At 33.5% G+C, this 26887-nt stretch overlaps 1 protein-coding gene across 1 annotated transcript in view; it reads right to left on the bottom strand.

The window, feature by feature from the left end:
• LOC136845940 (RILP-like protein homolog) overlaps positions 1-26887 on the bottom strand; it is a gene marked incomplete in the record, with an annotated part of 299776 nt that overhangs the window by 4436 nt on the left and 268453 nt on the right. Inside the window, 4 exon segments of the mRNA XM_067116470.1 lie at positions 260-379; positions 24476-24648; positions 24859-25062; positions 25512-25633. Of these exon segments, the coding sequence (XP_066972571.1) occupies positions 260-379; positions 24476-24648; positions 24859-25062; positions 25512-25633 (619 nt within the window).

The raw sequence follows: 26887 nt of genomic DNA, 5'->3' as shown, positions 1-26887 counted from the left end.
GTAATCCCAACTACACCATTTGTCTAGAGTACTGAACTGCATTTTACAAGCATGATTCGCAGCATTTTTCCTTGCTTACTAACATCATCTATCTTGATATACAAGTACCATGAAAACACTCCATGACACAAAGGAGTAGGTAAAAGTCTGGTAATTAGAAAACATCTAGAAACTAGAAGTCTTAAATTCTACAGCATGAGAGACAGGACTTTACATGGAGTGCTTACATCATAAAAGTATCAAGAAAAATTGGGCTTACTGTATTTCGTTGGAAAGTGAGTCGGAGAGAGAGAGAGGGGGTGTGAGTGGGTCTGTAGGAGGTTGCAGCCCCCCCTCTGCTTCAATCATCTCTACTGGTGGGCAGATTATGTGGCTCCGCCTGATGAGACAAGCAACACACACCTCACTAGTAGCACATGACACTCACAACACCACACCACTGATTCTAAGGCTCAACATACTTGAATGGGAAACTCTTATTTCAGTAAAACCCTAGTAAGAATTCCCTCTTAACATCAACTACAAATTTAGTACAATAGATAAGGGAAATAAATGTATACATGGAAGTCCACAACTAATATGTTTTCTTACTAGAATATCATTTTTCTAATATAAAAGCTTTAAAAGCCATTCACAGCAACCACAGAATGTCATAAAATAAAAGGATGCTCAAGTTAATATGAATTTTAAAATAATTAGTTACAGAAAGCAGCAATGATTAAGGATTTGATTGCACTATTTAGCATATGTATAAACACTTGCTATAGTCTGAAAAGTGGTTTAATAAACAAACTACGTTAGGCATAAGAGAAGAAATCAGAATATGAATCAAATGGAGAAAATATTAAAATATGAACTACAAGTTTCATAATGATAATACAAGGCTGAAATGCTTGATTCAGAATAAGTAAAAATAAATTAACTAGCATTTTTGCCCAAAATATAGTGATTAAATCTGAAAAATTAATAAAAATGGTTAAATATATAAAAAAAAATTCATAAATCAAAATTCCAATAACTACTACATTCATAACTGACAAAAAAATTACTGTAACACCTAATCAGATACAATACCTTCTTGTTTTTGAAGAAATGACCTCACTTGAATATTGAATACTATACCCAAAAAAAAAAAAAAATCACAAAAATTTAAAACCTCAGGTTCAACAAGGTACAAAATATAAATCTAAATGAATTACAGTACTGAACTGTACTCAAATTAATAAGTGCTTTAATTTATCTTGTTGACTTCTACTATAGTTTTCTACTTAAATAAAATGTACTACTTTGATGGAAATTAAGAATCACATGTTTTGACACTTCTCATAAGAAGGGTGACTCATAAAACTCATCCCAAATGAGATCTTTCAAGACATTCTTGAAAACACAACTTACTAGGAAAGTACCGGTTACCTCAGAAATGTAAGAACATTAACAATATTATTTATTTTTCATGTAATAAAGTATACTTGAAAAATAATACTGAGTTTGACACTTTCAATGTAATGACATGTACATTCTCTGTGAATACAGGAATAACAAAACCACAATGAAATAAGTTATGTTCAGCAAAATAATTTATGCTATTTGTGTGCATGTTTGGGTTAAAGTACCTGGTGTGAAAACACGAGTATATATCCACTGGTGTCACTGTCATAAAACAAGTTGGCTGCTCTGGCATGAATTTCAAAACTGACACTGACACTTCATGTTTCCTTGGAAAATACAACTCATGTCACTACAATTCTTTTTACTTATATTGTGATTGTATTAAAAAACATGTCTTTTTCTAAAACAGTGAAGCCCCCATATTCGCGGGGGATGCGTACCACACCCCCCCACGAATAGCTAAAATCCAGGAATACTTAAAACCCCTCTAAAAACACTTAGAACTGCCTATTTTAATAGTTTAAACACAAGAAAAACCCTGTAAAAATGCTTATACCTGAATATTTAAATAGTTTTATCACAAAAAGTGCATTTATTCATGAAAATTATATGAAAATACAGTAATTAGTGAATATTTCTCAGTGAAAAATACCGCGAATGGGCGAATTTTCCGCGAATAATGGCTAGATGTGTTCCACAGAGAAACCCGCGAATGCGCGAGTCCGGGGTTTACTGTATGTGCATAACTATACTGAAGTCCCCGGTTAACGGCAGGGGTTCTGTTCCCGGCCAAGCTGATCGGCGCCGAAGACCTGGTTAACAACATCGTTAGCCAAGCGTTGTAAAACCAAAACGCTGTTAACCGATGCTGCTGATAAGCAGGGGCTGCCTTATGTGGTTATTTCAAATATAAAAAAAAAATAGGCTGATTCTAAACTACTGACAAAAATGGCTGACCAACCAGATGCAACCGAGATTTTTACTGTACCAAAATATCTTTCATATTTTCCACACCATATTTTGCATTTCCTATACTTGCAAGGTATAGACATTCCTTACAGCCTCCTTCCAGTTTTCTCAAACTCACACAACTACCTTCTGTATTTCCTACATCCAAAACAGCTCCCAGAATTTCCAACATCCACCTATAACAAGCTCCCTAACTTCTACACCTACAATAACTTCCAGCATATCCCTGCACCCAGCTCTCTATTCTTCAGCACCCAAACTGTACCTCTTACTAACAACACTGATCTGTAACATTCTAACACCAAAAAGGTGTTTATCGAAATTCAACATATTTAATCATTTTGGTACTGTATTTCTATATTTAGACAACTGCATCAGAAAACTGAAGCATTCAGGATCACTTTACCAAAAAGAACCTTCAGAAATTTGAATCAACATATTTCCATGGTATTCAGATTTGTGCAAAAATTATTTTTATGAAGAGGCAGAACTCCCTTGTGGAGTGAAGAAAAAGGACTGAGAGAAGATGGGAGGATGAGCTTACTGATCAAATAAATTACCCAGTACTCAATTCTCCTGAGAAGAAAGACAAAGAAAGAAGGGTAAAGCAGATATAAGGCAGTACTGTAGTAAATGATATGATGAAGAAGATTTTAGATATGAAACAAGCGTTACATTTTACAAAGGCAGATGTTGGCAACTGAAGAAATAATAAACTACTGCACTTATTTTATGATCCTTACAGTATTCAATGAAACAAAGACTCTTTGTATACCAAACACAACCAACAGTTAATGAGATAGGTAACTCACATATCCCATAAGACAAAGGGAAAATGAAACGTGTATTCTACTCCATAAGGAAGTTTTGACACTGCCTCTCAAAGGAGGGAAAGTGACAGGAATCCACTGACTTGAGTTGTTGTGTGAGGAGGGAAATGAGTCACTGAACTGGCAAATTACAACCTGCTGACTTCAAAAACTAACATATAGGGATCAGCTGAAAGATGGTAAATAACATTTACAATATACAGTAATAATTCTTCCTTGCATGTAACCACAAAATCTAAATGTACATAATATGTCTTTTTTGTTCTGAACGTCAATACTGATGAAATGACATTAAGCCTGAGTCAGTCACCTTGTTTTCTAACATCCCATGTAACAATGTGTTACTATAATAAGCAGAATAATCAAAATTCGTAAATACAAATGGTCCTCATCAAAGATTAATTCCTGATTCTTTTATACAGAAAATGTATTATAATTTTAAAAATTTATGTAAACATTCCCACTACTTGGACTACAAAAAAAATTCTAGTTGGTTATATAAATAAAAAAAGAGTGAACATAATTGCTTTACCAAACATATAACCATTCCAAGTAAGGCAGATTATTATAGTTAAAATGCTCTTATGTGATTATTAATGCATCAAGATTCACTGTATTAGGTAATTTAATGCAATTGCCTGTTATTAAAACCCACATTTTTTTACATTTTCCTACTATTGACACTACGATTTGGTATACTGTACTATACTGTATCTGTTTTTCCTGAGGATATGTTTTTCTGATTAAGTTTAGAAGTCAACAAGGCATGGTGATATACTACATAAGGAAAATCAACTAAGCAGCAAAGACTGGATGACCCCTTTGCCTGTTCTTTAACTACATCCCATTTAGGAAGTTTTTGAGAGATCCTCTTCAATATTATTTTTGCTTTGTCTCTCTCCCTGCCTTTTCCATCACTGCATAAAACGTCTGTTAAAGGTACAACCTAATATTTAAGTTACTGTAATCACTGGCTGCGGCAAACCCTTACTAAATATATGAGGTGATTGCAGCCAGTCCTTCTATTCTTCTTGAGTTCAAGATTTAATTACCACTTGTTTTCTCATAATGTCTTATTTGCATGTATTACCATAAGAAAGGTTAAGGGAATGTTAGCACATCCCCTTCACCTATGATTCTAGATTAAGACTGAGTGAAATTTGTTTTTAGTTGTGAAATAAACAGAGCAGTTATATCCAGCTCAAAATGAAGCATAAATTATTTTCCTCAAATTTGCTGCCATTCAAGATGTAAGGATTAGCTGCAAGGCTGAGAATAAATATTTCCATTGATTAAAAATAACCTGTAATAACTTCCAGTGAAGTTTATTACAAGACATTTACTTTCTTCACCCAATCTAACTGAAATATTAATCTTTCTTGTCTTATACTTCACACCTGTGAAATTCTCACCGTGACCAATCTACAATTGATTTTTAGCGAGCGACAAGGTGACATGTCCAAAAGAAAAGGTCTAAAATCTAGATTTTCCAGCCTGAAACCTTTGTTTCCAACTGGCAATGTGGCAATGCTGACAAAAATTTCAACATATCTTGCCACTACCTTATTCATGCCACAGGACTTCAGCTTCCTCCTAAGGTAGGTAAGTACAGTATTTGTTCCATCTGCTATTATAATGCCAAACTAACTGCATGGCATAAGTACTTTTCCTGTAGTCACCCGTTTATACAGACTGTCATACTTGCTGATTTCTTTGTGTGAAGTCAAACTGAAAAATATTGATATTAACAACAGACATCCTTTTCTTTCATTAATCTTTCCTCTTGCACCTTCTCCAATACTTTTAAAGCATGCTCTGGTAATCTTATTACAGTACAGGCAGTCCCCGGTTATTAGCAGGCTCGGTTATTGGTGATCCAGTTTTACGGCGCTTTCTAGCAACAAAAATCAGCGATTTTTGGCGCCGATATGCACTGATTTCTGCTTATCAGTGCCGATAATAAGGTATTGGTGCTGATATATACTGTACCTAAAAAAGGGGCCGATCTCTGGTTAGTGACGCTGATAACCAGAGATTGGCAATTTTCGAGTATTGTCACGCCGTCGGAACGGAAACCCCGCCGATAACTGGGGACTGCTTGTATCTATATTTTTGTACATTAGAGCAAACACTTCCTTTGTACATACAGTCACTGCTGTGCTGCTTTTTCTCAATTCTTCTTGTTCTATCTTTTCCTTTAAAATGCTGTTATACATTTTAACAGCCCATCTGTAACTGATTCTTTGCTCAATTTCAGCAAACTGCTTATTATTCCTGTTGGCCCTGGAGCCTTTCCCCCTTTCCGTCTTCCCAAGGTTCTCCTACCACCTCCTAAGAAGCCACATTCTCAACTAGTCCCTCTTTGATGTCAATGTCCTTCAATTCTATTAATTCTTTTCATTCAGTAGATTTTCTGATACTGCCTCCACAATTCCCTTTTGTCTTACTGTACTTTGCAACTTTGATTTCTTCAGTTTCTTTTATATACTTTGCCCTTTTTGAATCTTCTTCCATTTTAAATATTTTGCCCTTTTCAAAGCTTCTTCCATTTCTCTTAAACCCAAAAATTTCTTTCTTCCTGATTCCTACACCATAAAAATTTCCCTTTCCAGACGTTATATTTCACACTTCTGCTGCTTTTTATTAGCCCTCTTCAGCAGGTTTGAACCACCATTTTTTTTGTATTCTACTTACTATCATTTGTTTTTTATAGTTCTTTCTGACTTCATTTTTGAGTTTGTTTTTTCACTCTTTTGACCATTTCTTTATTCAGATTTATTCTTAACATACCATCAAGTCTATGTATAACAGCCTATGTTGTGTTAATCATTATTCACCTGGCTGATATCATCTGTACTTCTCATGATAAAACAGCTCATATGTTTAATCAAGTCTCTCAGGGCTTCTTAAAAATTATGCATAACATTTTTAATCCTCGTTCTGACAGAATAGCATTACATATTCTTCATGGTTTCTCTCACCAAACCTGTATTTTCCCATCACATCCTCATAGCAAACTCCAGGTTCCTACATAATCATTTAGGTCTCTACTATATGTGGAGTTTCCAAGATGCATTAAGGTCACTGTCTTTTCTACATTAAAAATGATCTAATGTAGATGCCCTGAAGTGTACCACATATGAGGACTTGCAAGCCCAAGTAGAATAACAGCAAGTTTAATGCGCTTCTAAGTCTTTCTAGAATAAAGGAATTGCACTGTTAAATTCCATATATGCAGAAAGAAATTAACTGAGTTTCAAAAACACACATGCCTTGTAAGCAAAAACACACATGCCTTGTAGGCAATGTTAACAATTGCTAGTTACGAGTGATGTACACGCTGTCCTCAAATTACAACTGAGTTAGGACATGACCACTGAATGTAAGGTATGGAACTCCAAACAGCAAATGTAATGGCTCCTTTATCTATACTATCTCTCTTACAATAAATTTCCAACCCTTATTTGTTCACTATGTATTCATGCTTTAAGTATATGTACAGTATTACAAAATTTCTGAATTCTCTAAGAAACTCATCCTTCAAAATTTGTGGCCCATGTAAACTATGCTGTTAACACGACTCCAAAAATGGGAAATTCTGATAACCTTCCTATATACAGCTTTTTATCTTTTGTCTTTCTCTGAGCATAACTACTTAGGTACTGTCACGCCGTTAATCAGCTCAGTGGTCTGGTAAAACTAAGGTATACTTAACTGTCATGCTAATTTTATGGTCAAAGTGGATAAACAAAGATGCTTCCATCTATGTAACTTTAAATTCTTATCATCTGTTCCTTCCTTCTGCACTGATCCACCAACTTTGTATCTCTTCTACAGAAAACTCAAAATCCAGGGAACAGACAACCATTGAGAATAATATGAACCTCAAACACCCTTCAGTTTGTCCCTCATTTTTTTAAACATATCTTCTTAGAGAGCTATATCTGAAATGGTTTAAATGTTTCTATAAACCCCACTTGGGTCAAAGATATGCATATTCTATTTTATTCCAAACACACTCTGTAGTAAAGGGAAGTTGAATGCTTCCAAGATTCAGTATCATTCAAACTCCCAAACGGTGCTTTCAGCACAGGAGACAGAAGGCTCCTCAGATAGAGGATATGGTGCCCATCCTCTAAGTACTACCACTATCAATGCTGTATAATTAGCTGCCCAACACCCTTTTCATTTAACAGGTGTATAAGGCATTAATGCAAGTAACAGACCAATAATTCATATGAACACGAAATAGAAAAACAAAAAATATGACAATTTCCCATTCAAACTTTCAGTGACATTACTGATAATTAGCTGTTAAGTCATTAACTCACAGAAAATATGCAGACTCCCTGTATTAGATGTATACAAATATAGAATAAAACAGAGTTAGTTCTGAGATTTCAAAACTGATGGATTATGTCAACATTACTAATATCTTTACCTCTCCTAAATACATAAACATCCAAATTAAATTCAGAATAAAAATAATAGAAGCATCAAAAACTGAAATTATCTTTAATGTTAGAAAGCCAGAAACTAAATTCTACTCATTGCTGCAATCTGGGTTATCTCCAAGGAATTTATCACGTCTTCACCCATCTCAGCCTTTAGACATTACTTATTGTATTCCATATGTTAGTTTCTCATATGTTTTGAAGCAAAAAAAAAAAAAAAAAAAAAAAAAAAAAAAAAAAAAAAAAAATCACCAGTTTTGCCAAAACATCTAAATTGGCAGAAAGTACTAATCACAATATTTGTCATGAACTTATTCCCAACAGATCCTTTTTGTGATTGTCACTTACGTCATTACCTTCTATTGAGCACTCTCAATGTGAACTGCATAAAACTTCACTGGAATCACATTCCTGGCTCTGTAAAGTGCGTAAGTAATGCCACTGTAACTAAATACAAATGTCTATTATAATATACTATACTCAAGGGAAGCTGACCAGTTCAATATCAAACAGGTACCGATTAATCATCCATGGTTTTTCATTTACCATAAAATTAGTACAACACATCAAATTTGTACTTGATTGCAATTTTAAATACATAACCCTTGTGTCTAACACATTCACAGAGTAAATATACTGTAATTTCTGTTAGAATGAGAAACAGAAATATACGAGATAACCCTGAACACTGGAAACATAAATCTGAACTGAGAGAAGAGTTAACTCAGAAGAGGAAGACTTCAGTCATGTATGACAACGATGATAACATCAAGGAACAAAAGCCAGCAATCATCTGACCTCCACTTCAGCAGCTAAACAGACCTGGACATAAAGCTCAAATAAAACCACTACACTCTGCTAGACGTATGCTGCACGCTTTAGTTCATCAATATCCATGTATACATTTATGCTCTCCTTGGGTAATGCATATCTATTCATTCAGTAAAGGACTGGCAAATGAAAATCTTTGGACTAAAGTCATTGGGCAAGGTATAAGATATGACTGAGGTAAACAAACTACTCTATTGTGAAAACTCAAAAATAATGTCTTGTTCACAGTTAAGCAATATTTGGCATTACCCAGTAATGTGGAAGCCAGATAACATCTAAACTAATAACACTAACTGCATATTAGGCCCAATAAATGAAAAGCTCAAAATAAAAAAAGAGAAATGAGAATTGTTGCTCTAACCTATTGTCAGTAAAAAGTATACTACATCATTTGAAATGCAATTTAAATGGATTTATAAGCATATTTAAGGTAGTTTATATTGTCAAAAAAGATAACTTTCTATATACAGCTTAACAGTATGGCACGACAGAAAAAAAATTCTGTATGATAATTGAAATTACTGACAACTTTGTTACTCAAAAGTAAATTTGAGAGAAAGTGTAAAACGTATAACATCATAAAGATCTTTTGCCTTATTATATCAAAATAGTACATGAGAGGGTCTATTTACCTAGTAAGGTAATATATACATGTATAATCATGCACCTACAGCAGCTTATGCAATACTCACTATCCCCACTACAAAACAGTTTGATATATTATACTGTCTGCATGCAGTAGCCAAAACTATTTTGCAAAATTCTCACATATAAATTCAGTGCAATTTTAGATCGTACTTTAAAATGGCAAAAATTTCAAAGGAAAATAGTTCAAAAAGATATGCTGTCTGCATAACCAACAGATGATTTGAAATATTTGATAAAATTTTTAAAGAAGCACACATGCTTAGACCATGCAACTGCATACCAACAATGAATGCTTACGGACAATGCACCAAGTTTTCTATGAATGGTCACTGCAAATAAAGTTGACAAAAGGCAATTAATAAAGATCAGATATTTCTCAAATATCAAAGTTAAAGGGAATCATGCTTTAAGAGTCTGGGAACTGCAGATAAAATTCCAGAACCAATGTGGAAATGAGGACCACACATGCTATCACAATGGAAACATTTTTAGGGGCACCAAACATATGACTGTAATCAGATTGATATTTTACCTGCTACTTTACTACTTACTGTCTGCTTTTCATTACTTGGCCTTTGAAGTTCCCTATACATACATAAGTAAAGGATCAGTCAACATAAATTACCATATAATGTCCATCTTTTCCTCATGCTGTGTGTATTCTGAGAGAACAAAAATTCTCATTAAAATTAAGACATCCTCTGTCTAGAAAATCCCATAGTACTGTTTTCCACTGGTTATCAAAGCTCAATACATAAAGATAGAATACTGTTAATATTTCCTATCTGCAAATAAACATAAATCTTGAAAGTATTTAATGTCACAACTACTCACAGGATAGTAAATTTTGTGAAGTATAAAACAATGTTTCTATACAAAATCTTACGTGGCAACAGCATTAATGTAGTCATGTTGTCCAAGATGCAAAGTAGTGGTATTTCAGGAGAGTAAACTCAATCAACGAAACCACATCTGACAGCACCTCTTACGTTTAATATGTTGAAAGAAAGCAGTATGTAAGGACATTGTATTAGGATACCAAAGATATGCAGTGTGTGGATGATGTGTTCCATTTAAGTCCTCTGATCTGATGAACATATACTCGTAATTCTGAAGGGGAAGAAAAACTGAACTTGGTGCCACAATGTTAGAAGGCTGGTTGAAGAAGGGTTATGAGTAATGCATGGTATGGTTTTGTAACTGCTTCTCCAGACTGTCACTTACAAGATGAAGATTTAACGGAGTTAAATTGACCTCAAATTTCGTTTTTACTTTGAGCAAGATAGCCACTGTATAATCTCCCACAACTGCAGAGATGGAAAAGGGCCACAGAAACTTGAAAATACTGTCAGGTGAACTACAATATTACAGTTTCTAGTTTAAAATACTGAAATAAAGGCTACAAAAATAACTTTGTAACAAAACATGGTTAAAGTGGAAACTTTGCAAATAGAGTTGAAGGAAATATAATTGTTTGTAAATATTTGAGTCATGTATCCAGTTAAATTTCAACTTCATAAATGTTTTACCAGTTTTCCTCCTTCATATACTACCCTCGTAAATCATTCCTTATATTCACCAACTGTTGGTGTTATCAATAGAACAATTAAGAAACGTTCAATGTGCTTCAATTCAAGCCATCAATGATACCTAAGATTTCTTCCTTCGTGTACTTTATACAGTACATTACAAAACCAAAAACTATGACAAAGAATACAAGTGATTTTATAATTCTGGAAAAATTCTTTACACTTAGAGTTCTGTAACTCAGATACAAATGGTTATCATGCAAATACATGAACTGTACTTTTTCAATGGATAAAATAATTTCTCATTACCTTTTAAAGTGCTGTAGGTGACACTATCAAAAGCTTTGGCAAAATCTCCAGAGTAGGAAGTCAATGCAACTTCTTTGTTTACAATGCTGTAAAAAAGTTCTAAGATGAAAGACTGACCAAAGGTAGCTCCTCCCTTTTCTAAAACACATTTCTTTTTTCTCCTACTAAATTTCCCATTGCATATTACCATCAGGTTCAGAATCACTCTGAGGAAAACCTTAGTTACTGCTATTATGCCTTGAATTTTTTCCTACCCTAACGGTCATATTCTATCAAGATTTCATTTAAAACATTAGTAAAACTACACAACAACGAGGGCCTCAAGCACTTTAGTTTCAACATTTCATGGAACAACACTCTTTGTCCATGGTGTTAAATTTTTGTTTGATCTTTTATGCACCAGCTATACTTCACTCTAATTTCACAAGTATTCTTGTCAAGATTTAGATAAACTGATAGGATATCATTAACACCTGGTACTGATGTGATCAAGACCAAGTCATAAAGTTCCTACAATCTATCTTTATTTCAGTCTTTTAAGTTTACTAATATCCCTAACAAGAAATTTGTTAGTATCCTTTACATTCTTTGAATTTCATCATTAAGCATATCTACAACAGTTTAAACTCCCATGCTCACTTTTCTTTATCAATACTTTTATTTACTCAAGAGTTCTCTCATTTTACTAGATACACTGTCATGCTTCATCCTGTGATTGAATATAGCCCTATTGCATAGTGATTTCTGGTCAACCTCCACTCATTATTCCAGAAATTTAACAACTCTTTTTTTTTTTTTTTTATGTTAATAACCATGTTTTATAGGTACTGTAATTCATCTCTACTCTAGCCATCTAACTTTCACCATATTACTACTTGCCATATCTTGCATCTCTATTTTTTGTTCTATATCCTTCTAACATGGTAGAGTAGCAGATCTTGTCTCATCCTGGCAAATAATCTACCAGAGTTTGATTAGCACTAAATCTAATTTCAACAATCTGAACTACACTTCTCTCTTTCCATGCACTCATGAAGTAATGTTTCAGTTTTGGAAACTTACTAAAAGTAGTACAGTTTTTGTTTGCCTCCAATTTTGACTTTATCAAGTTGATTACTCAAAATAATTTATTTTTACATCTACCATTGAACTTTTCCTTCTAAAAGTTATGCCTACATTGCCAAGCTTTGTTCTGTGCAAATTTTATGGTCTGTTGAAGCTTGTACTTAAAAATTATCCAGTGGGTTCTCAAGAATATAGATTGTAGGTGAAGTTTTACTTTTGTGCAATATTTTATGATACGCAGGTTGGGTGAAAATTAGTTGGCTTCTTTTGGTCAACTGTCATGCTATTCAGCACTACTAAATACTTTATTATTAAAACACCCATTCTTTCTGTTGAGCTGTGAAGAGGATTTCCTTCTATTCTGGTATAAAAAATAAAATGGTACAATCATAATATTACCTAACATAACCTAACTTAACCCAACCTAAGAACCCCCTTCCTTACTTCAAATTCATAAGCCTTCTTTCATGATCTGGGTTTCACTGTTACAAAATAACTAATATTAAGTCACAAGAGAAACTTATGAATCACTTTTTAGCACTATGAACACTCAAATTCAAACCATTTGAAGACTGGCTATCATCATAAGCTGTTTCTTAAGGAGTCTGAGATGTACTTTCTTACATTTACAGTCTTCTAAAATAATGCAGCATCACCATTTTGATTTTTCTCCTTGGGCAATTTTATGATTTAAAACTAGTACTTAAATTCTTTTCAGTGTATTCATTTACAGTTTGCTTTCCACTATGATCTATTATAAAACTAAATTAAGATTATTCTGTAACAGTCATAGATTACTTAAGTTCATTACTAAGTACATATACAGAATATGTTCATTGCAACCTCATTACACTCGAAGAGACAGTTCTAGATAAAAATGGACCAAAAACTATAAATATCTCAAAGTAACAGATATCTTCTAACATTTCCTTTCCATAGCTGCTCTTCTTTTCCTTTTCTCAGATACACACATTTCATCCCTTGAAACTTGCTAGTTAAGCCAAAGGCCTTTTGGTTTGTTCTATAAAGATATGTGTACATTTTTAATAATAGTCTCCTGATATTATTCCAAATAAATGAAGGTTAACAGTTTACAAGACTACATTCTGATATATATGAAACTCTTAAGTGCTTTAGATGATTGTCAACTGCTCTACATCTAAAAACTAACACTAAAAGTTGTATTACTTGTGTATATGGTTATTTGCTATGATGAAGTGTCCTATGCAGTGACACTAATAACATACAATAAATACAGACTACAAGATTACAAAATTCCTCTTTAATACTGACTTATGAACACAAGCCATTACTTTATTAAAAGGTACTTTTGATCTGAATAGTTTTATAATGCTCAAAACTTGAAATTTCTCAAAGTGGTTGTTAAGTCATCATATCCTAATGGATCTGCAGAGCAGGGTTCTCTTAGAGTCAGTAGGGTGGGAAGATGACAGGACATTCCTTCTAAAACAATGTCTATGAAATATACAACTGCTCTATAATATCCTTAAGGTTTGTATACAACATCCATACTTGTCAGTACTGGTAATAATTCCAACGGCAAGTGACAAAAATTTTCATCAAGCTGGATATACTTAGGCCGCTTGAATTAATTTTGGGTGTTAATCATATGCTGATTGCATTGACTTTAATTTTTAGTAAATCTCTATCCCAAGAAAGAAACATAGATCTTTACCACTCTACATATCTCCATACTTCTAACCATTTCAGATATTCTTATATCACATGTACTACATAACAGGGGTGTCATTTCAGATTTTTGTTGGGGGGGGAGACAGTTTGGCAAGCAAAGCGAGCCTAATCAGCTGTTTTTTTTTTATTTTAAGCTATTTTATGTGCTTTTTGAAGCACAAAATAGATAGATAGATATAGAGATATAACTTAATGTGATGAAACATTTGAATTTCGGTACGAATAATGGAAAACCAGCTGCTGTTACTTCCTGGGGCTTGGGAGGTGAGGGGGGGGCAAGTTGAGGCTTGAGGGGTAAACTTGAGTCTGGGGGCAGTTCCCCCCACCCCCTAGCCCCCCCTAAATGATGCCCCTGCTACATAAACAATTCATCCATATAGTTTCCTCCTCCTTTCTTGCTTCACACACTGTGAATTTCTGAATATTCACAAGAATCAGTGCTTCCATTCTCCCAATTTCCATATTAACATTCATTGTTCCACCTTCCTGGTTCTCAGTTACTTTCATAATCTTGCCCTTGCTCTTGCTCATGTGCACCCTAAGCTTTCAAGCTTTTGCTAATATATACATGCAGTAATCAGTCAATTATCCCGATTGCCATTATCCGGAACTCAACATTAAGCGACACACCCAGTCCAGGGATCAAGGTCCCAAAGATATATGATATATGATATATGATATATATATATATATATATATATATATATATATATATATATATATATATATATATATATATATATATATATATATATATATATATATATATATATATATATATATATATATATATATATATATATATATATATATATATATATATATATATATAATATATATACATATACTTATAACTTCTATCATGGGAATGACAATGTAATATAAAATATGGTGTGTAAAATCTTTCACCCTTTACTCTAATGTTAGAGTACAAGACAAAAGATCTTGCACTTGATTGCTTTACTGTACTTTCCTCATGGACAAATACTGTACAGTACTGTTTAAATTATATATATATATATATATATATATATATATATATATATATATATATATATATATATATATATATATATATATATATATATCTATATATATGTATACATATATATATATATATATATATATATATATATATATATATATATATATATATATATATATATATATATATATATATATATATATATATATATATACACACACACAGTCCCCAGTTTACTTACGAGGTTCTGTTCTTACGCCATTCGTAAGTTTAAAATCATCGTAAGTCGAAAAATCGTCAAAAATCCAAGAAAACCTTAATTTGAATGCTCTGGGTGTATTGAAAATTATGTAAACTGCATTTTTATTGAGTTTTTCATAAAAAAAACTCAAAATTTTTATTATTCTGCCATTTTGGAGCCATATTTCTTCCGTCAGATCAGTGTACGACGCATCATAACCCTGGAACATGCGTCGTAAACCGGGAAATAATTTCTGATGAATATATCTGAAAAGCATCATAACCTCAGAACGTCGTAAGCCGGACCTGTCGGACCTGTCGTAACCCAGGGACTGCCTGTGTATGTATATGTATATGTAGAGGCAGTCCTCGGTTATCGGCAGGGGTTCCGTTCTGGGGGTGTGATGATAACCGAAAATCGGCGATTTCTGGCGCTTTTTCGGTTATCGACGCCTCTGTTAGGTATGTATCAGTGCCAATACCCAATTATCAGCGCTGATAAACGGAAATCGGCAATTTTTGTCGCTAGACAAGCGCCGTAAAACCAGATCGCCATTAACCGAGCCTGCCATTAACCGGGGACTGCCTGTATATATATATATGTATGTATGTATGTATGTATGTATGTATGTATGTATGTATATATATATATATATATATATATATATATATATATATATATATATATATATATATATATATATATATATATATATATATATATATATATATATATATATATATATATATATATATATATATATATATATATATATATATATATATATATATATATATATAGTAAATATATATATTTTCCTCATCTTATTCTTTAGAAACCATTTATTTCTAATAGTCTAAAAAGAGTGCCTTATCTGCTCTTTAGGGGAACATTTCCTCACCAAAGGAATTCACAATCCTCTGCAAGGCACTCCTCTACCTTGGGAAACAAGACATTAAAATCCTAAGTTAGTGGCACTTCCAAAGGAAGCAGTATCCAAGTAGTACTGCTTGTTACCAAAGGTAAAGGGAAAAGTTAAGACAAATAGATCAAGTTGGAGAGGAAGACAGTGAAAGTGGAGAAAAAAATGGGCAAGGGTTTAAGGTACTGTGGTGGAAGAAGCAGATGAGGAGTATGTTAAAATGTAAAAATTGGGCCAGTGTTTGTGGATATTGGAAAAATGAAAAGGTAGTGCAAACAATAACTGATGGATGATGAAATGAGAGCAGCTGATTTATTTGATTTACATAGCTATTTGGGGAAAGTGCGATGATGGTAAGATGAGGAAATACCCAAGGCAAGGTAGGCAGTGAGGATTGTTCCAAACATACAGGAGACAAACATGGTAGACAGTTGAAGTGGCTATTGAATCTAAAGATGGAATGTGTGGAAAGATTATTGAACAAACTCATTTATAGAAGTGAAGTGTATGAGTTGAATCCATCCCTAAAGAGAAAAAAAAAAAGGTTGAATCTGTTTACATTAATTATCTGAGAAGTAAAAATGGCATAAATCATTGAGAGGGTAAAAGTGTGCATCTACTCTTAAGAAATGGTATAAATCTGGCCTGGGTAAAAAGCTGGCTCAGTGGTTTTTGAGATGGTTTGGTCATCTGTAAACAATGAAACACAACAGGTTGGTGAAAGGTGTATAATTCAGAGGTGTCAGAGGAAGGACGAGTGGAAGACCTACAAAGTACTGAATGAATTCAGTGGATATGCTTCTGGAAAGGAGGACCATCCATGTTTAGGAAGTGAGAGATTATATGCATGATAGATATGAATGTGTAGTACAGTATGTGTAATGTTTAAAACTTTGCTGGCAAGCTTTCTGTGTAAGTGTAAAAAGCAGCTAATGTTGCACAAATTTTCTGCACAGAGGTTCATGTAGGATACAGTGTAATATGAATGTGGCTGCAACCGATGTCTTTTTTCTGGTGCCACTTCATTAGGGAAAAGGCTTAATGCATTGCAGCTCACTTTCCACCAGTCCACCCAGCTATAAATGAGTACCGGTGATTGCTGGGGTCAAGAGAAAGGGCATGGGGACAGCAAACTCATACCTAAAGACTTACTGAGAAACTGGAAGGTTGTACCCTTCTGGCATCTGCCCCAAAATGGGAAAAGGCATATAGTAAATAATATCATTAATGAATAGCTTAACTAGACCACTGAGTTAATATCCGTAATTCCCATAGGGCTGGCCTGAAGGGTTTGTTCTTAACAATGCAAAAACTAAGGTTTTTGCTAAAGAAAGTTAATTACAAAACACAGTAAAACACTCTATTCAAGGAACATAAGCCTAGAGAAGAATGAAAAAACTTGCATTCAGTGATGTACTGTACACATTATATAGAAAGTGTCTGTATGCTTCCAACTTTGCATAAAAAAAATATACACAGCTATAACAAGTAATTTATGCCATTAAAGCAAGAAAAAGCAGGTAATTGTTTAAATATATGCAAATATTGCTAGCCATGTGCCTGTACAGTACATTAGCAACATTTTATAGTACTTCGTTTCTGTGGAAAGTCTGGTTTATTTACCTAAAGTTAGAATTAGAAGATATAACACCTACTAATGAATTTTTTCATGCTACAACCTTGCAAAAATATTGTGCAAACTTCCACTGAAGAATTACAACCTGCCAACAAATAAAAAGATCCTGTACTTCCATAAAAGCAATCGTTGTCTTGTTGACTTTATATTTGCTCAAAAGTATTGTACTTCGTATTGTACGGCTCTTAATTTTTGGCTGAAAAATTCACACGAAATTAAAATTTCACTTTAAAAATCATGCAAATCTAGTTATACTTAACTGTATCCTAATGCTGTATGTATTTCTTTTAATTAATACAATCTATAATGGTCAATCCCAATTTCATGCCACTTGTATGCTACAGAAATGCTCAACATAACCTGAACAATCTCATGTATAAAATCCTGTATATACTCATGGTGCAGGTGCCAACTGGAGACCAGGACATGGGGGAACTAACTTTGTAGAAATGAGCTGCAATTATGTAACTAAGCATCAGGGTTTAATTTACGTCTAAAGTTACAGTAAAGTTGGGTCTTGCATCTCAACAAAGCAATCATGATTCACTGGTATATGAATGAAGTACAGCATTTATACATACCGTGGAGTTTCAAAATCATGTAATTCATGTATCAGCAGCGAAGTCATTATGATCAAAAGCCAATCTCTTATTCCAAAAATATATAAAAATAGTTTTTATGCCATGGTTTCCAAAAAAATTTATAGGTAGTATTTATGTATACTGTAAACTAAAATTTTATACGTACCAAGACGTTCCACAAAGTGCCAAGTCTATACAGTACAGCAACCAATAAATTACTGTATCGATATTGGCCAATCAGAAATGATGAGTGGATTTAAAAATTCTACATTATACTTGAGAACAACAAAGAATATTCAACATCAACGATAAAGAGAAAACACTAAATATACTGAATATAGAAGGATGGAAAGAAACAAACTACACATACATTAAAATCCATCATGCTTTGTATTGTATCACACACACAATATGGCAATTATTGTCATGGTCATCACATCCAGGTACACAGCCAAAAAATATTTCTATAATACTCCAGTTCTACAGAAGTCATTATCAAATTCTTAAACACTTAGAAAATATAATGAAAATATGCAGTCTGACCTTACTAAAATTTATACTTTGGACGAACCCCTTACACGCTTCCTATTAAAAGATCCCTTGGAGGATGTTTAGCCTCTATATTAATGTGGTGATAAAAGACAAGTATGCCGGTAACAAAGCTACAACAACTCTATCAAGAGCAATGATCAAAATGGTTTCCAGTATGATAAAATGAAACAGTTAATCTAGCTCACAAGGAAACCTAAAATTTTGAAATCTGAATTCACAAAAATGGTTTTATTTGACTGAAATCAAAATAACTACAACTAAATTTACTGCTATTATGTAGTTATGTGAATAACTGTGTTAACTTCTCATTCTCCTAAACTGTAACCTAAACAGCTGGACTGAAGCTCTGCAGTGTACTGTACTTAGCAATCTATCAATAAAGTGTAAAACTGGCTTTAGCTTACACAGCACATGGACGACAAAAATTCACTGCTGGAAAGCACATAATCAAAACATTAATGAGGCTAAAAATTCAAACATCCAACAGAAAGGAACTTTCAGTTTCAATTTAGAAGTCACAGTCATTCCTACTTCCCCAGTACAAGTATACAGATTATCCAAAATACTCTAACACAAATCAGAGAACACCCATTATATTTACAAAGAGCAGCTGAGAATATGTTATGAGAAAATTCAAGTTGATAAGATAAGCAAACAGAAGACTTATAGCCAAAGCTTCAAAGTTTATAACAAATTCATTCTGTTTTACTTAGAAGCCAACAAAGTTTTGAAACATACTACACTTTTTAACATATGTACAGTAGCATCTCATAAATATGCATGCCAACATAAAAGTCTAGAAAAAAGCCAAGGAAAAGTTAAAGTCTTGGTTTCTCATGTCCATTTGAAGAGATGGATGTGAGTACTGTATTTTTAATAACAGGAACAGAGACTGCATCACCAATTGTTGATATGTTCAGGAGGATTAAAAATGGTATTGCAATGCATGAAAAGTAAGTCCAAGTCACACAGTCATTACCATAAACTGAAAAAAAGTTCACTACATTATAAAAAATAAATAAAATTTCCAAACCCATTTTTGTTTCCTTAGTAAAGCAGGGCTCTACCTTATAAAGTAAGGCAACTGAGCCACTGGTGTATCCATTTTATTACCCATACATGTTAGTCGTTTTAAAAGAAAAGGTTTTACTTATCATACTTTTGAGGTACCAAGGTAATAAAACTTTCTTAACATTTACCTAGAAAATAGCAAAATACTTGCAAATTTTCTACCATGATACTACTCTAAAGAAATGCAATTAAGAGTAACCTGAGGTACAGCAACAGCATGCATGCAAACAAGATTTTTAATGCAATACCTTCACCTTTCTTATCAGTGCAACTCTACAAGATGCCAAGGTAAATTCCTACATATGTGTATCTAAAGGAAAAGCTTTTACTTTAACCTAGTGTGACAGCAACATGGATCAAATTAAAATTTATCATGGAAGCTAGTTATCCTGTTCAAAATAAGATGCAAAACAAAAATGTTAAATGAATGTTTTCAATATGGAAATTCCCTTCAGACCTTAAATTTTCTCACCATTACTCCTATTCTTAACCATGTACTTTAATATGGGATGCTCTTTATATGAATCTGGATGACTGTAAAGTATGGAAGTAACACACCACAATACCTGTATAACCAACAGTCTCAGTAAAATTTCTTCTGTTTCCTAAAAAAGTTATTCTTATTCTCCTTACTCTAAGTTTTACATAACATTCAATTTAGCAACAGAACTAAAGGGTTTGAAATTAAGCACCAACACACAGTACTGCACCATTCTAGTGCTGATATCCTATTTTCCCATACTGTATACTGTACAGTATATATACTATATATATTTCCTATATTTCTTAGCATCCTTCATAGTTATCCTGGGAGTCATTAATATGAAATCTATAAAAATAGATATATTCAAGGCCCTTATTTTAAAGCTGTCATGCTACACTCAACAATACAATGACACAAAGCAATCTTTCAAACCCACTGTTACATAGATACGAGACATTGCCCCCTTTATTACATAGATACAAAACTATTCTTGTTTTCACTGTCTCTTTGCAGCAATCTTAAATGTCTAAATTTCTGTCCATGTGAGCTTTAACAGAAAACTGTTACGGTTAAGGCACATTCCTATAGCTATTGGACGATGCATCACATTTTTATAAATTTCAGTCTAACTGACAAACTTCTAATTATGAAAGCAATAATGAATAACTGAGAAAATTCCTAAATTTTCAGTGTGGCCTACACTATACACTCCTGTAAAAACCTATTATAGTACTGTATACAGAATACAGTGCCTTTGTTGAAGTATTTCAGTTGCAAAACATGTCTGCATATTTAAGTAACGTGGAAATGATAAATCACACAGACTACAATTTATGTAATGTTAGTACTGTAGGATGTAGTTATTAAAATTTCATAATAACCAGTAAAGCCATAATAAATATGCATGATGTGCTCAGATGATTTTTATGCATGAAGTTTTCATACTTGCCTTACCACCCATTACTTACATTAAACTTAACGATGATAATTCAAAAGAGTCAAAATGCTTAACATCTTCTTTGCTCCTTCGTAAAAAATTCTATACTTGAGAAGACTGCTCACTTGCTAACATAGACGACATTAGCAAGGGTGACGTAATTCTTAGAAAGGTCAGACTGTTTTCTATATCACTACACCAATAATACTCCGTCCCAGCTGCTACCTCTTTAGAGTTTGGCCAAAGTTATCATCACTTAAGGTACTCGACTATGACTTATGAAAAAAGCAAAATTTATATTAATATATGAATTAAACAATATAAATAAAAATAATTCACATAAGTACATATAGCTACATCATTTGATAAATGACAAATTATGAAATATTCTTTAACCAAACTTTCCACCTGCCCAGACTGATTCTTACAATGGACAGTAGGCCTTATGGCGAGAACTTTGTTATAAATTTGTACCATGAGACTCAAGAGTATCTGATTATTAATTCACACTGCATAGCAAAGCAAGATAATGCAGTAAAGATGTATTTAACAAAGTTCGTCATGGCCATAAACTTCAACATTAAAAACTCCGGCAAAAATAAGTTTTCAAAACTCAAGCACTAGTGAGTTTTTAACATTGTAAAGTTTGGTAGAACAGCATAGGATGGAACAGGAAGATTTCACATGAAATAACAACAGTAATAAAAAGAAAAGTAACTGGATGCTGCTGTGAGGCTGAGGGAGGCATGAAGCACTTCTCATTTTATTCATGGGCTGTCAATCAGGTATGCAATAACTACCAATGACCTTAGATTTAAAACTTAATGGGTAGACATTACCGTCAAAAAGGAATGACCAAAATTCAATATATCATTTCAATATGGAATGATCCAAAGAGAGTAAAACTAACAAGATGACCAAGACAAAAACATCATTTTAATTTCCTTCATCTCAACCTATAGGTCCCTGAAACTTGTTTCTTAAGAGCCCATATAGTAAGGTTACAACCTTCACTGCATAGTAGCAGCCAGACATACACAATTTACCATTCAACATTACCTTAAGATAAAGAACAACCTCACACAACAGTTTTAGCACCACTTGAATTATCTGCAAAAATCTCAAAGGACTGTTCTGCCTGGTCTCAAGTAAGAGCTACCTATCAGCAACGCTGACTCGAACTAAACCCCAAATGACCAATCATGCCATTAATACTTGAAAAACCCTTACAAGAAATCCAGAAATAGAACACTATATTAAAAAATTACTTCAGAGTCCAACAATTTAAAACCTATTGCCATATAATATTGGAATTCTTAAAAAGAAACTTAAGTTCTAATATAATAGCTACCTATTACCTCAACCCCATTTAAAATCCTACCACAAAGGTTATGAAAATAAAGCTGATAAAGATTAAATGCATAAAAACACAATGTCACCTCCTTCAGGCCTTCTGAGCTGTTCATGACAGGCAATTATATATCTGTATGTATATTATTTGTTTCTCAGCATTAAGCCATTTCCCCAAACAGGGGGAGGCTCCCTTGAGATACCACGAAAATACTGCCACATCCAAAGACAATGTAAAAAAATATAGATTTAGCCACTGGAAAAACTATGTGTATGTATATATATATATATATATATATATATATATATATATATATATATATATATATATATATATATATATATATATATATATATATATATATATATATATAATGTGTGTGTATGTGACACATGCATGTGTGTGTGATGGGGGAGCGCAGTGGTGAACAATGCACATTTTTTATTTCTAGATATTTTTACTCAAAGGCTGAATATTAACTCAAAGTTTAATTGCAGCAGAATTACAGTGCGTATATAACTTTCATTATTTGCACGAATACCAAGTATATACTGTACAGCTCCAAAGTTTTCCAGTTAGCCTTGCAAAAAAGATTAGACAAAATTGACAAGAATTTTCCAACATTAAAACCAACTGAAATATACAATAGACACCACTAGTAATACTACTTTTTAGCTAAATTTCTAAGATGAGTAAAATACTGCAATCTGCTGACTCCTAAATTCAACATTACCTTATCACTCGGAAATGTATCCAGCATAGTGACTTTAGAGCATTAAGAACCTTTCCATTCTTATCTTTTAGCACTACATTCAATTCTTGGTAAAAATATCTAATTCTTCAGAGAGGTTCTTGTAAAATGCTCTTTTAATACTCACAGACTGAGTGACGTTCAGAAGATTCAAGAACTATTGCACATAAAATAATTACTCACAGGTACTTCAACTATCCTAATTCATTTGTTCTGGTTTGGCAGTTTGTCATTATCACTCTGGACTCTACCTCTACTTTGAAGAAAAAGTGCTAAAGTACATAACTACCGCAGAGCGTGAAAACAACATTCCTGAGAATCAAATGGAAGATGCCGTGTTCGGTAAGAAATATCTAAATTTTCCTGAACACAGAGAGACTAGTGGGTAAGTAAGTAATTTCTTAACACTTCATACCTGTCTCAGCCCCACTTTGTCACACATGACCAGAAGTTTATGCAATTAAAATGGACGGTTTTAGTCAATATGTGTTAAATATATTGACTTAGACTAGTATTAGAATATTGTTAAAATTAATTTAAATACAATCATATAAACACCTTAAAAATCATAAAAATATAGCATCCAATATATACAATAACAATGCTTGGCACTTGGTTAGGAGGTTCCTCCCTTAATTGTACAATAAGGCACTATGAAATAAGCTTTTATCTAGCTATATCACATCCTTGTACAGTACTGTATGCACCTCCAGTAATACCATACTGAGGTCTAAAACCGAGCTTACAGATGTGTTTCTATGTGTGCTAGCATCCAAAATATATATATTTGGCCCCTTTCTTTGTTGACCCTCAAAAGAAAAATGACAGGACAACACAATAAACCCAGGACCACTAAGACATTACTGTACTCATTCTACCTGATGTGACCAGCCTTTATAGCTACCAAACTAGAAGCTCAGCTAACAAAATATCATCAATCATTTCAAGATGTTGCTTCATATTAGGTCCCTCGGGCTTCCTGGCTCCCTCAACAGGTAATTTGGAAGTAGCTCTAAAACTAAAATTCTAATCATGATTAGCCATAGTTTTGCCTCTGGGCAAAAGCACTACTCATCCTGGTCCATCCTAAACACATTATTCTATGGCCTATAAGTCACTGCCAGGCATGCAAGGATCAGCCGGGCAACAAATAGGGTGAGCTGAATCAGAGTCACTATGGCACACACGTTGCATGCAGAATGAAAAACACTTCCGCGCACTACATACTGTCTTTCTTCCTTTGGCCTGTACATTTCCAGTTCATCCTCCAAATCAGATACTCGGGCTTTGAGCTCATTACGTTCATAAAGGATCTCCTTAAGCTCGGTCATAGTGAAGCGAGGTCGATTGGGGTCATCACGATCAAATACCAACTTATTTGTTAGATCCAGACTATCACTCTGAAAAAATCATTACCTTACCTATTAATACACAATCTGCTACTCCTTAGGAAAGCATAATGTCAATATGTACAATATATATGTGTGAGCATCATTGTCAGAGTTCAGTATTTTTCCCATTTATATGTATGAAGGAAAATAATTGTTAAAAAAATCATAATATCATGAACAAGAGAATCTGAAGTTAAGAGTTTCTTCCATAATACTTACGCTAGAGCTTGCTAAATCCTCATTTTCCTTCTGAGCTAAACCAAGCCGCTGTCTTAACACACTGACAGCACGGGTCTCTTCTTGCAGGGCAGCCTGTAATTCTGCCCTCTCATCAATCAAAGATCTCATCTGAATGTTATTGGTTCGTTGCCTTCGCCTCAACTCACGATTCACATGATTGACTTTTTCTAGTTGCGATTTCAGCTGCAAAATGGCAAGGTCATCATCAATCAGTATTTTCGAGAAACAATAAAACTAAAAATATTACTGTAAATCATTGCAATTTTAATCTACTAACATGACTGCTAAATACTCATCAAAATCAGGTTATGAACTGTTTTTGGCATTTACAAGTAAAAATAAATGTTCTAAGTACAAGGCTGAGACAATCCCCAGTACTGTATACTAATAACCCTTTCTTTTTTACATATTGCAGGAGAGCATTGGCTGGAAGCCAGTATGTGACTTTGATATTTTAATTGTATAATTATGAAGTGATAAAACTGAATAGCATGGGTAAAACAATTAATAGTAAGAAGCTGCTGAGTTTACACAAAGGAACTGTGTAACTTAAGTGTGTCAGGAAGCTAGATTTTTACCTTACTAAAAAAAACGTTTGCAATGTAACAGTGCTTTTCCGGCAAAATACTTACATTATCAAGCTCAGATGATTTAGTGTGGTTTTCCTTCTCGGTTTTATGAAGCTGTTCACGCTGATTTTCAATAATTTCTTGCAGACGTGTCACCACTTTCAAATCTACTTCAGGTGTTGCACCTGGAAAATCAATTCAAGGCTTTCTGTAGTAACCATCACAATGCGTCATTATAACATGAATAAATATACTGTGAAGCAAGTAAGACAGAAAGATGTCCCTCATAATACAAATGGAAAAAACAAAAATCGAACATTTATCACTCATGACCCCTTATTTTTTAAAGCTCCTAAGGACTCTACGCCACAGTCAGTTTGCTTTCAAACAAATGTAAGCATCGAAGCAACGGCCCTTTGCATGTAACTATTATACAAAAAGTGAATATTAGTTGTAAATAAAATAACACTATTTCCCGTATTCTTACTATAATTAAAATAACAAATGAATCGACCGTCGTATGCCATGTATTCAGGTGCCAAAGAAATCAAATAACCAACAGAAATTCAGCAACTTTGTAAAAAAAAAAATGAGCAAATAACATCACTTGGTGTTTACTAGAAGCACATGAAAAGTTAAAAATGAAAACAGTTTTAGTTCTTTCGAAATTATTTTTGAACATATTTGTTAATTCTTTTGATACTTCAGTCATTTATAAAATCAGTGTTCACAAAAACAAGTGAATTTTTCGATCCAGTTCCTACTGCAAATGCCTAATCACATCCAATTTGTAGTGGTTTACTTATACGAAAAAATGCATTATTTGTCCCAGTTCCCATTTCAAAATACCAAATGTAATAGTAATTTGTATTTTTCCTAACGATAAGAGATTTAAAAACACAAAAACCAAAACAAAAAGATGATGAACATGTGATGAAGATCTCACGACAGCCGGTACTTGGGGTAGAGGGAGAGGGTGGTGCATGTGGCGAGAGAGAGAGAGAGAGAGAGAGAGAGAGAGAGAGAGAGAGAGAGAGAGAGAGAGAGAGAGAGAGAGAGAGAGAGAGAGGCGGAAAATCATGAGGAGGAGGGAGAAGGAGAATCTGGTGGCCTAAACCAGATGATGATTTTAAGTGCTTTTTGAGTGCTGCTTAAAATATGTAGTTTTGTCGCGTGAATTTGTGAGGCGGACTGAGAACAGGAGGATGGAAAAGGTTGGAGGCTCCTAGTCTCTCTCTCTCTCTCTCTCTCTCTCTCTCTCTCTCTCTCTCTCTCTCTCTCTCTCTCTCACACTTACATAAACACACCCACTCGTTCATTCTCTGTATTATGTTAGATCTTTCTGAAATTTTATACTTTTACTGTGTCACTATTTACCTTATCATCAACTGATCTTAAATCTTCACTATCACTCCGTCTCAATCTTTAATTCTATCATG

Source organism: Macrobrachium rosenbergii, chromosome 14, assembly GCF_040412425.1.
Source record: "Macrobrachium rosenbergii isolate ZJJX-2024 chromosome 14, ASM4041242v1, whole genome shotgun sequence".
NCBI classification, from domain to species: domain Eukaryota; kingdom Metazoa; phylum Arthropoda; class Malacostraca; order Decapoda; family Palaemonidae; genus Macrobrachium; species Macrobrachium rosenbergii.
This window is presented reverse-complemented; position numbering and strand designations above follow the sequence as displayed.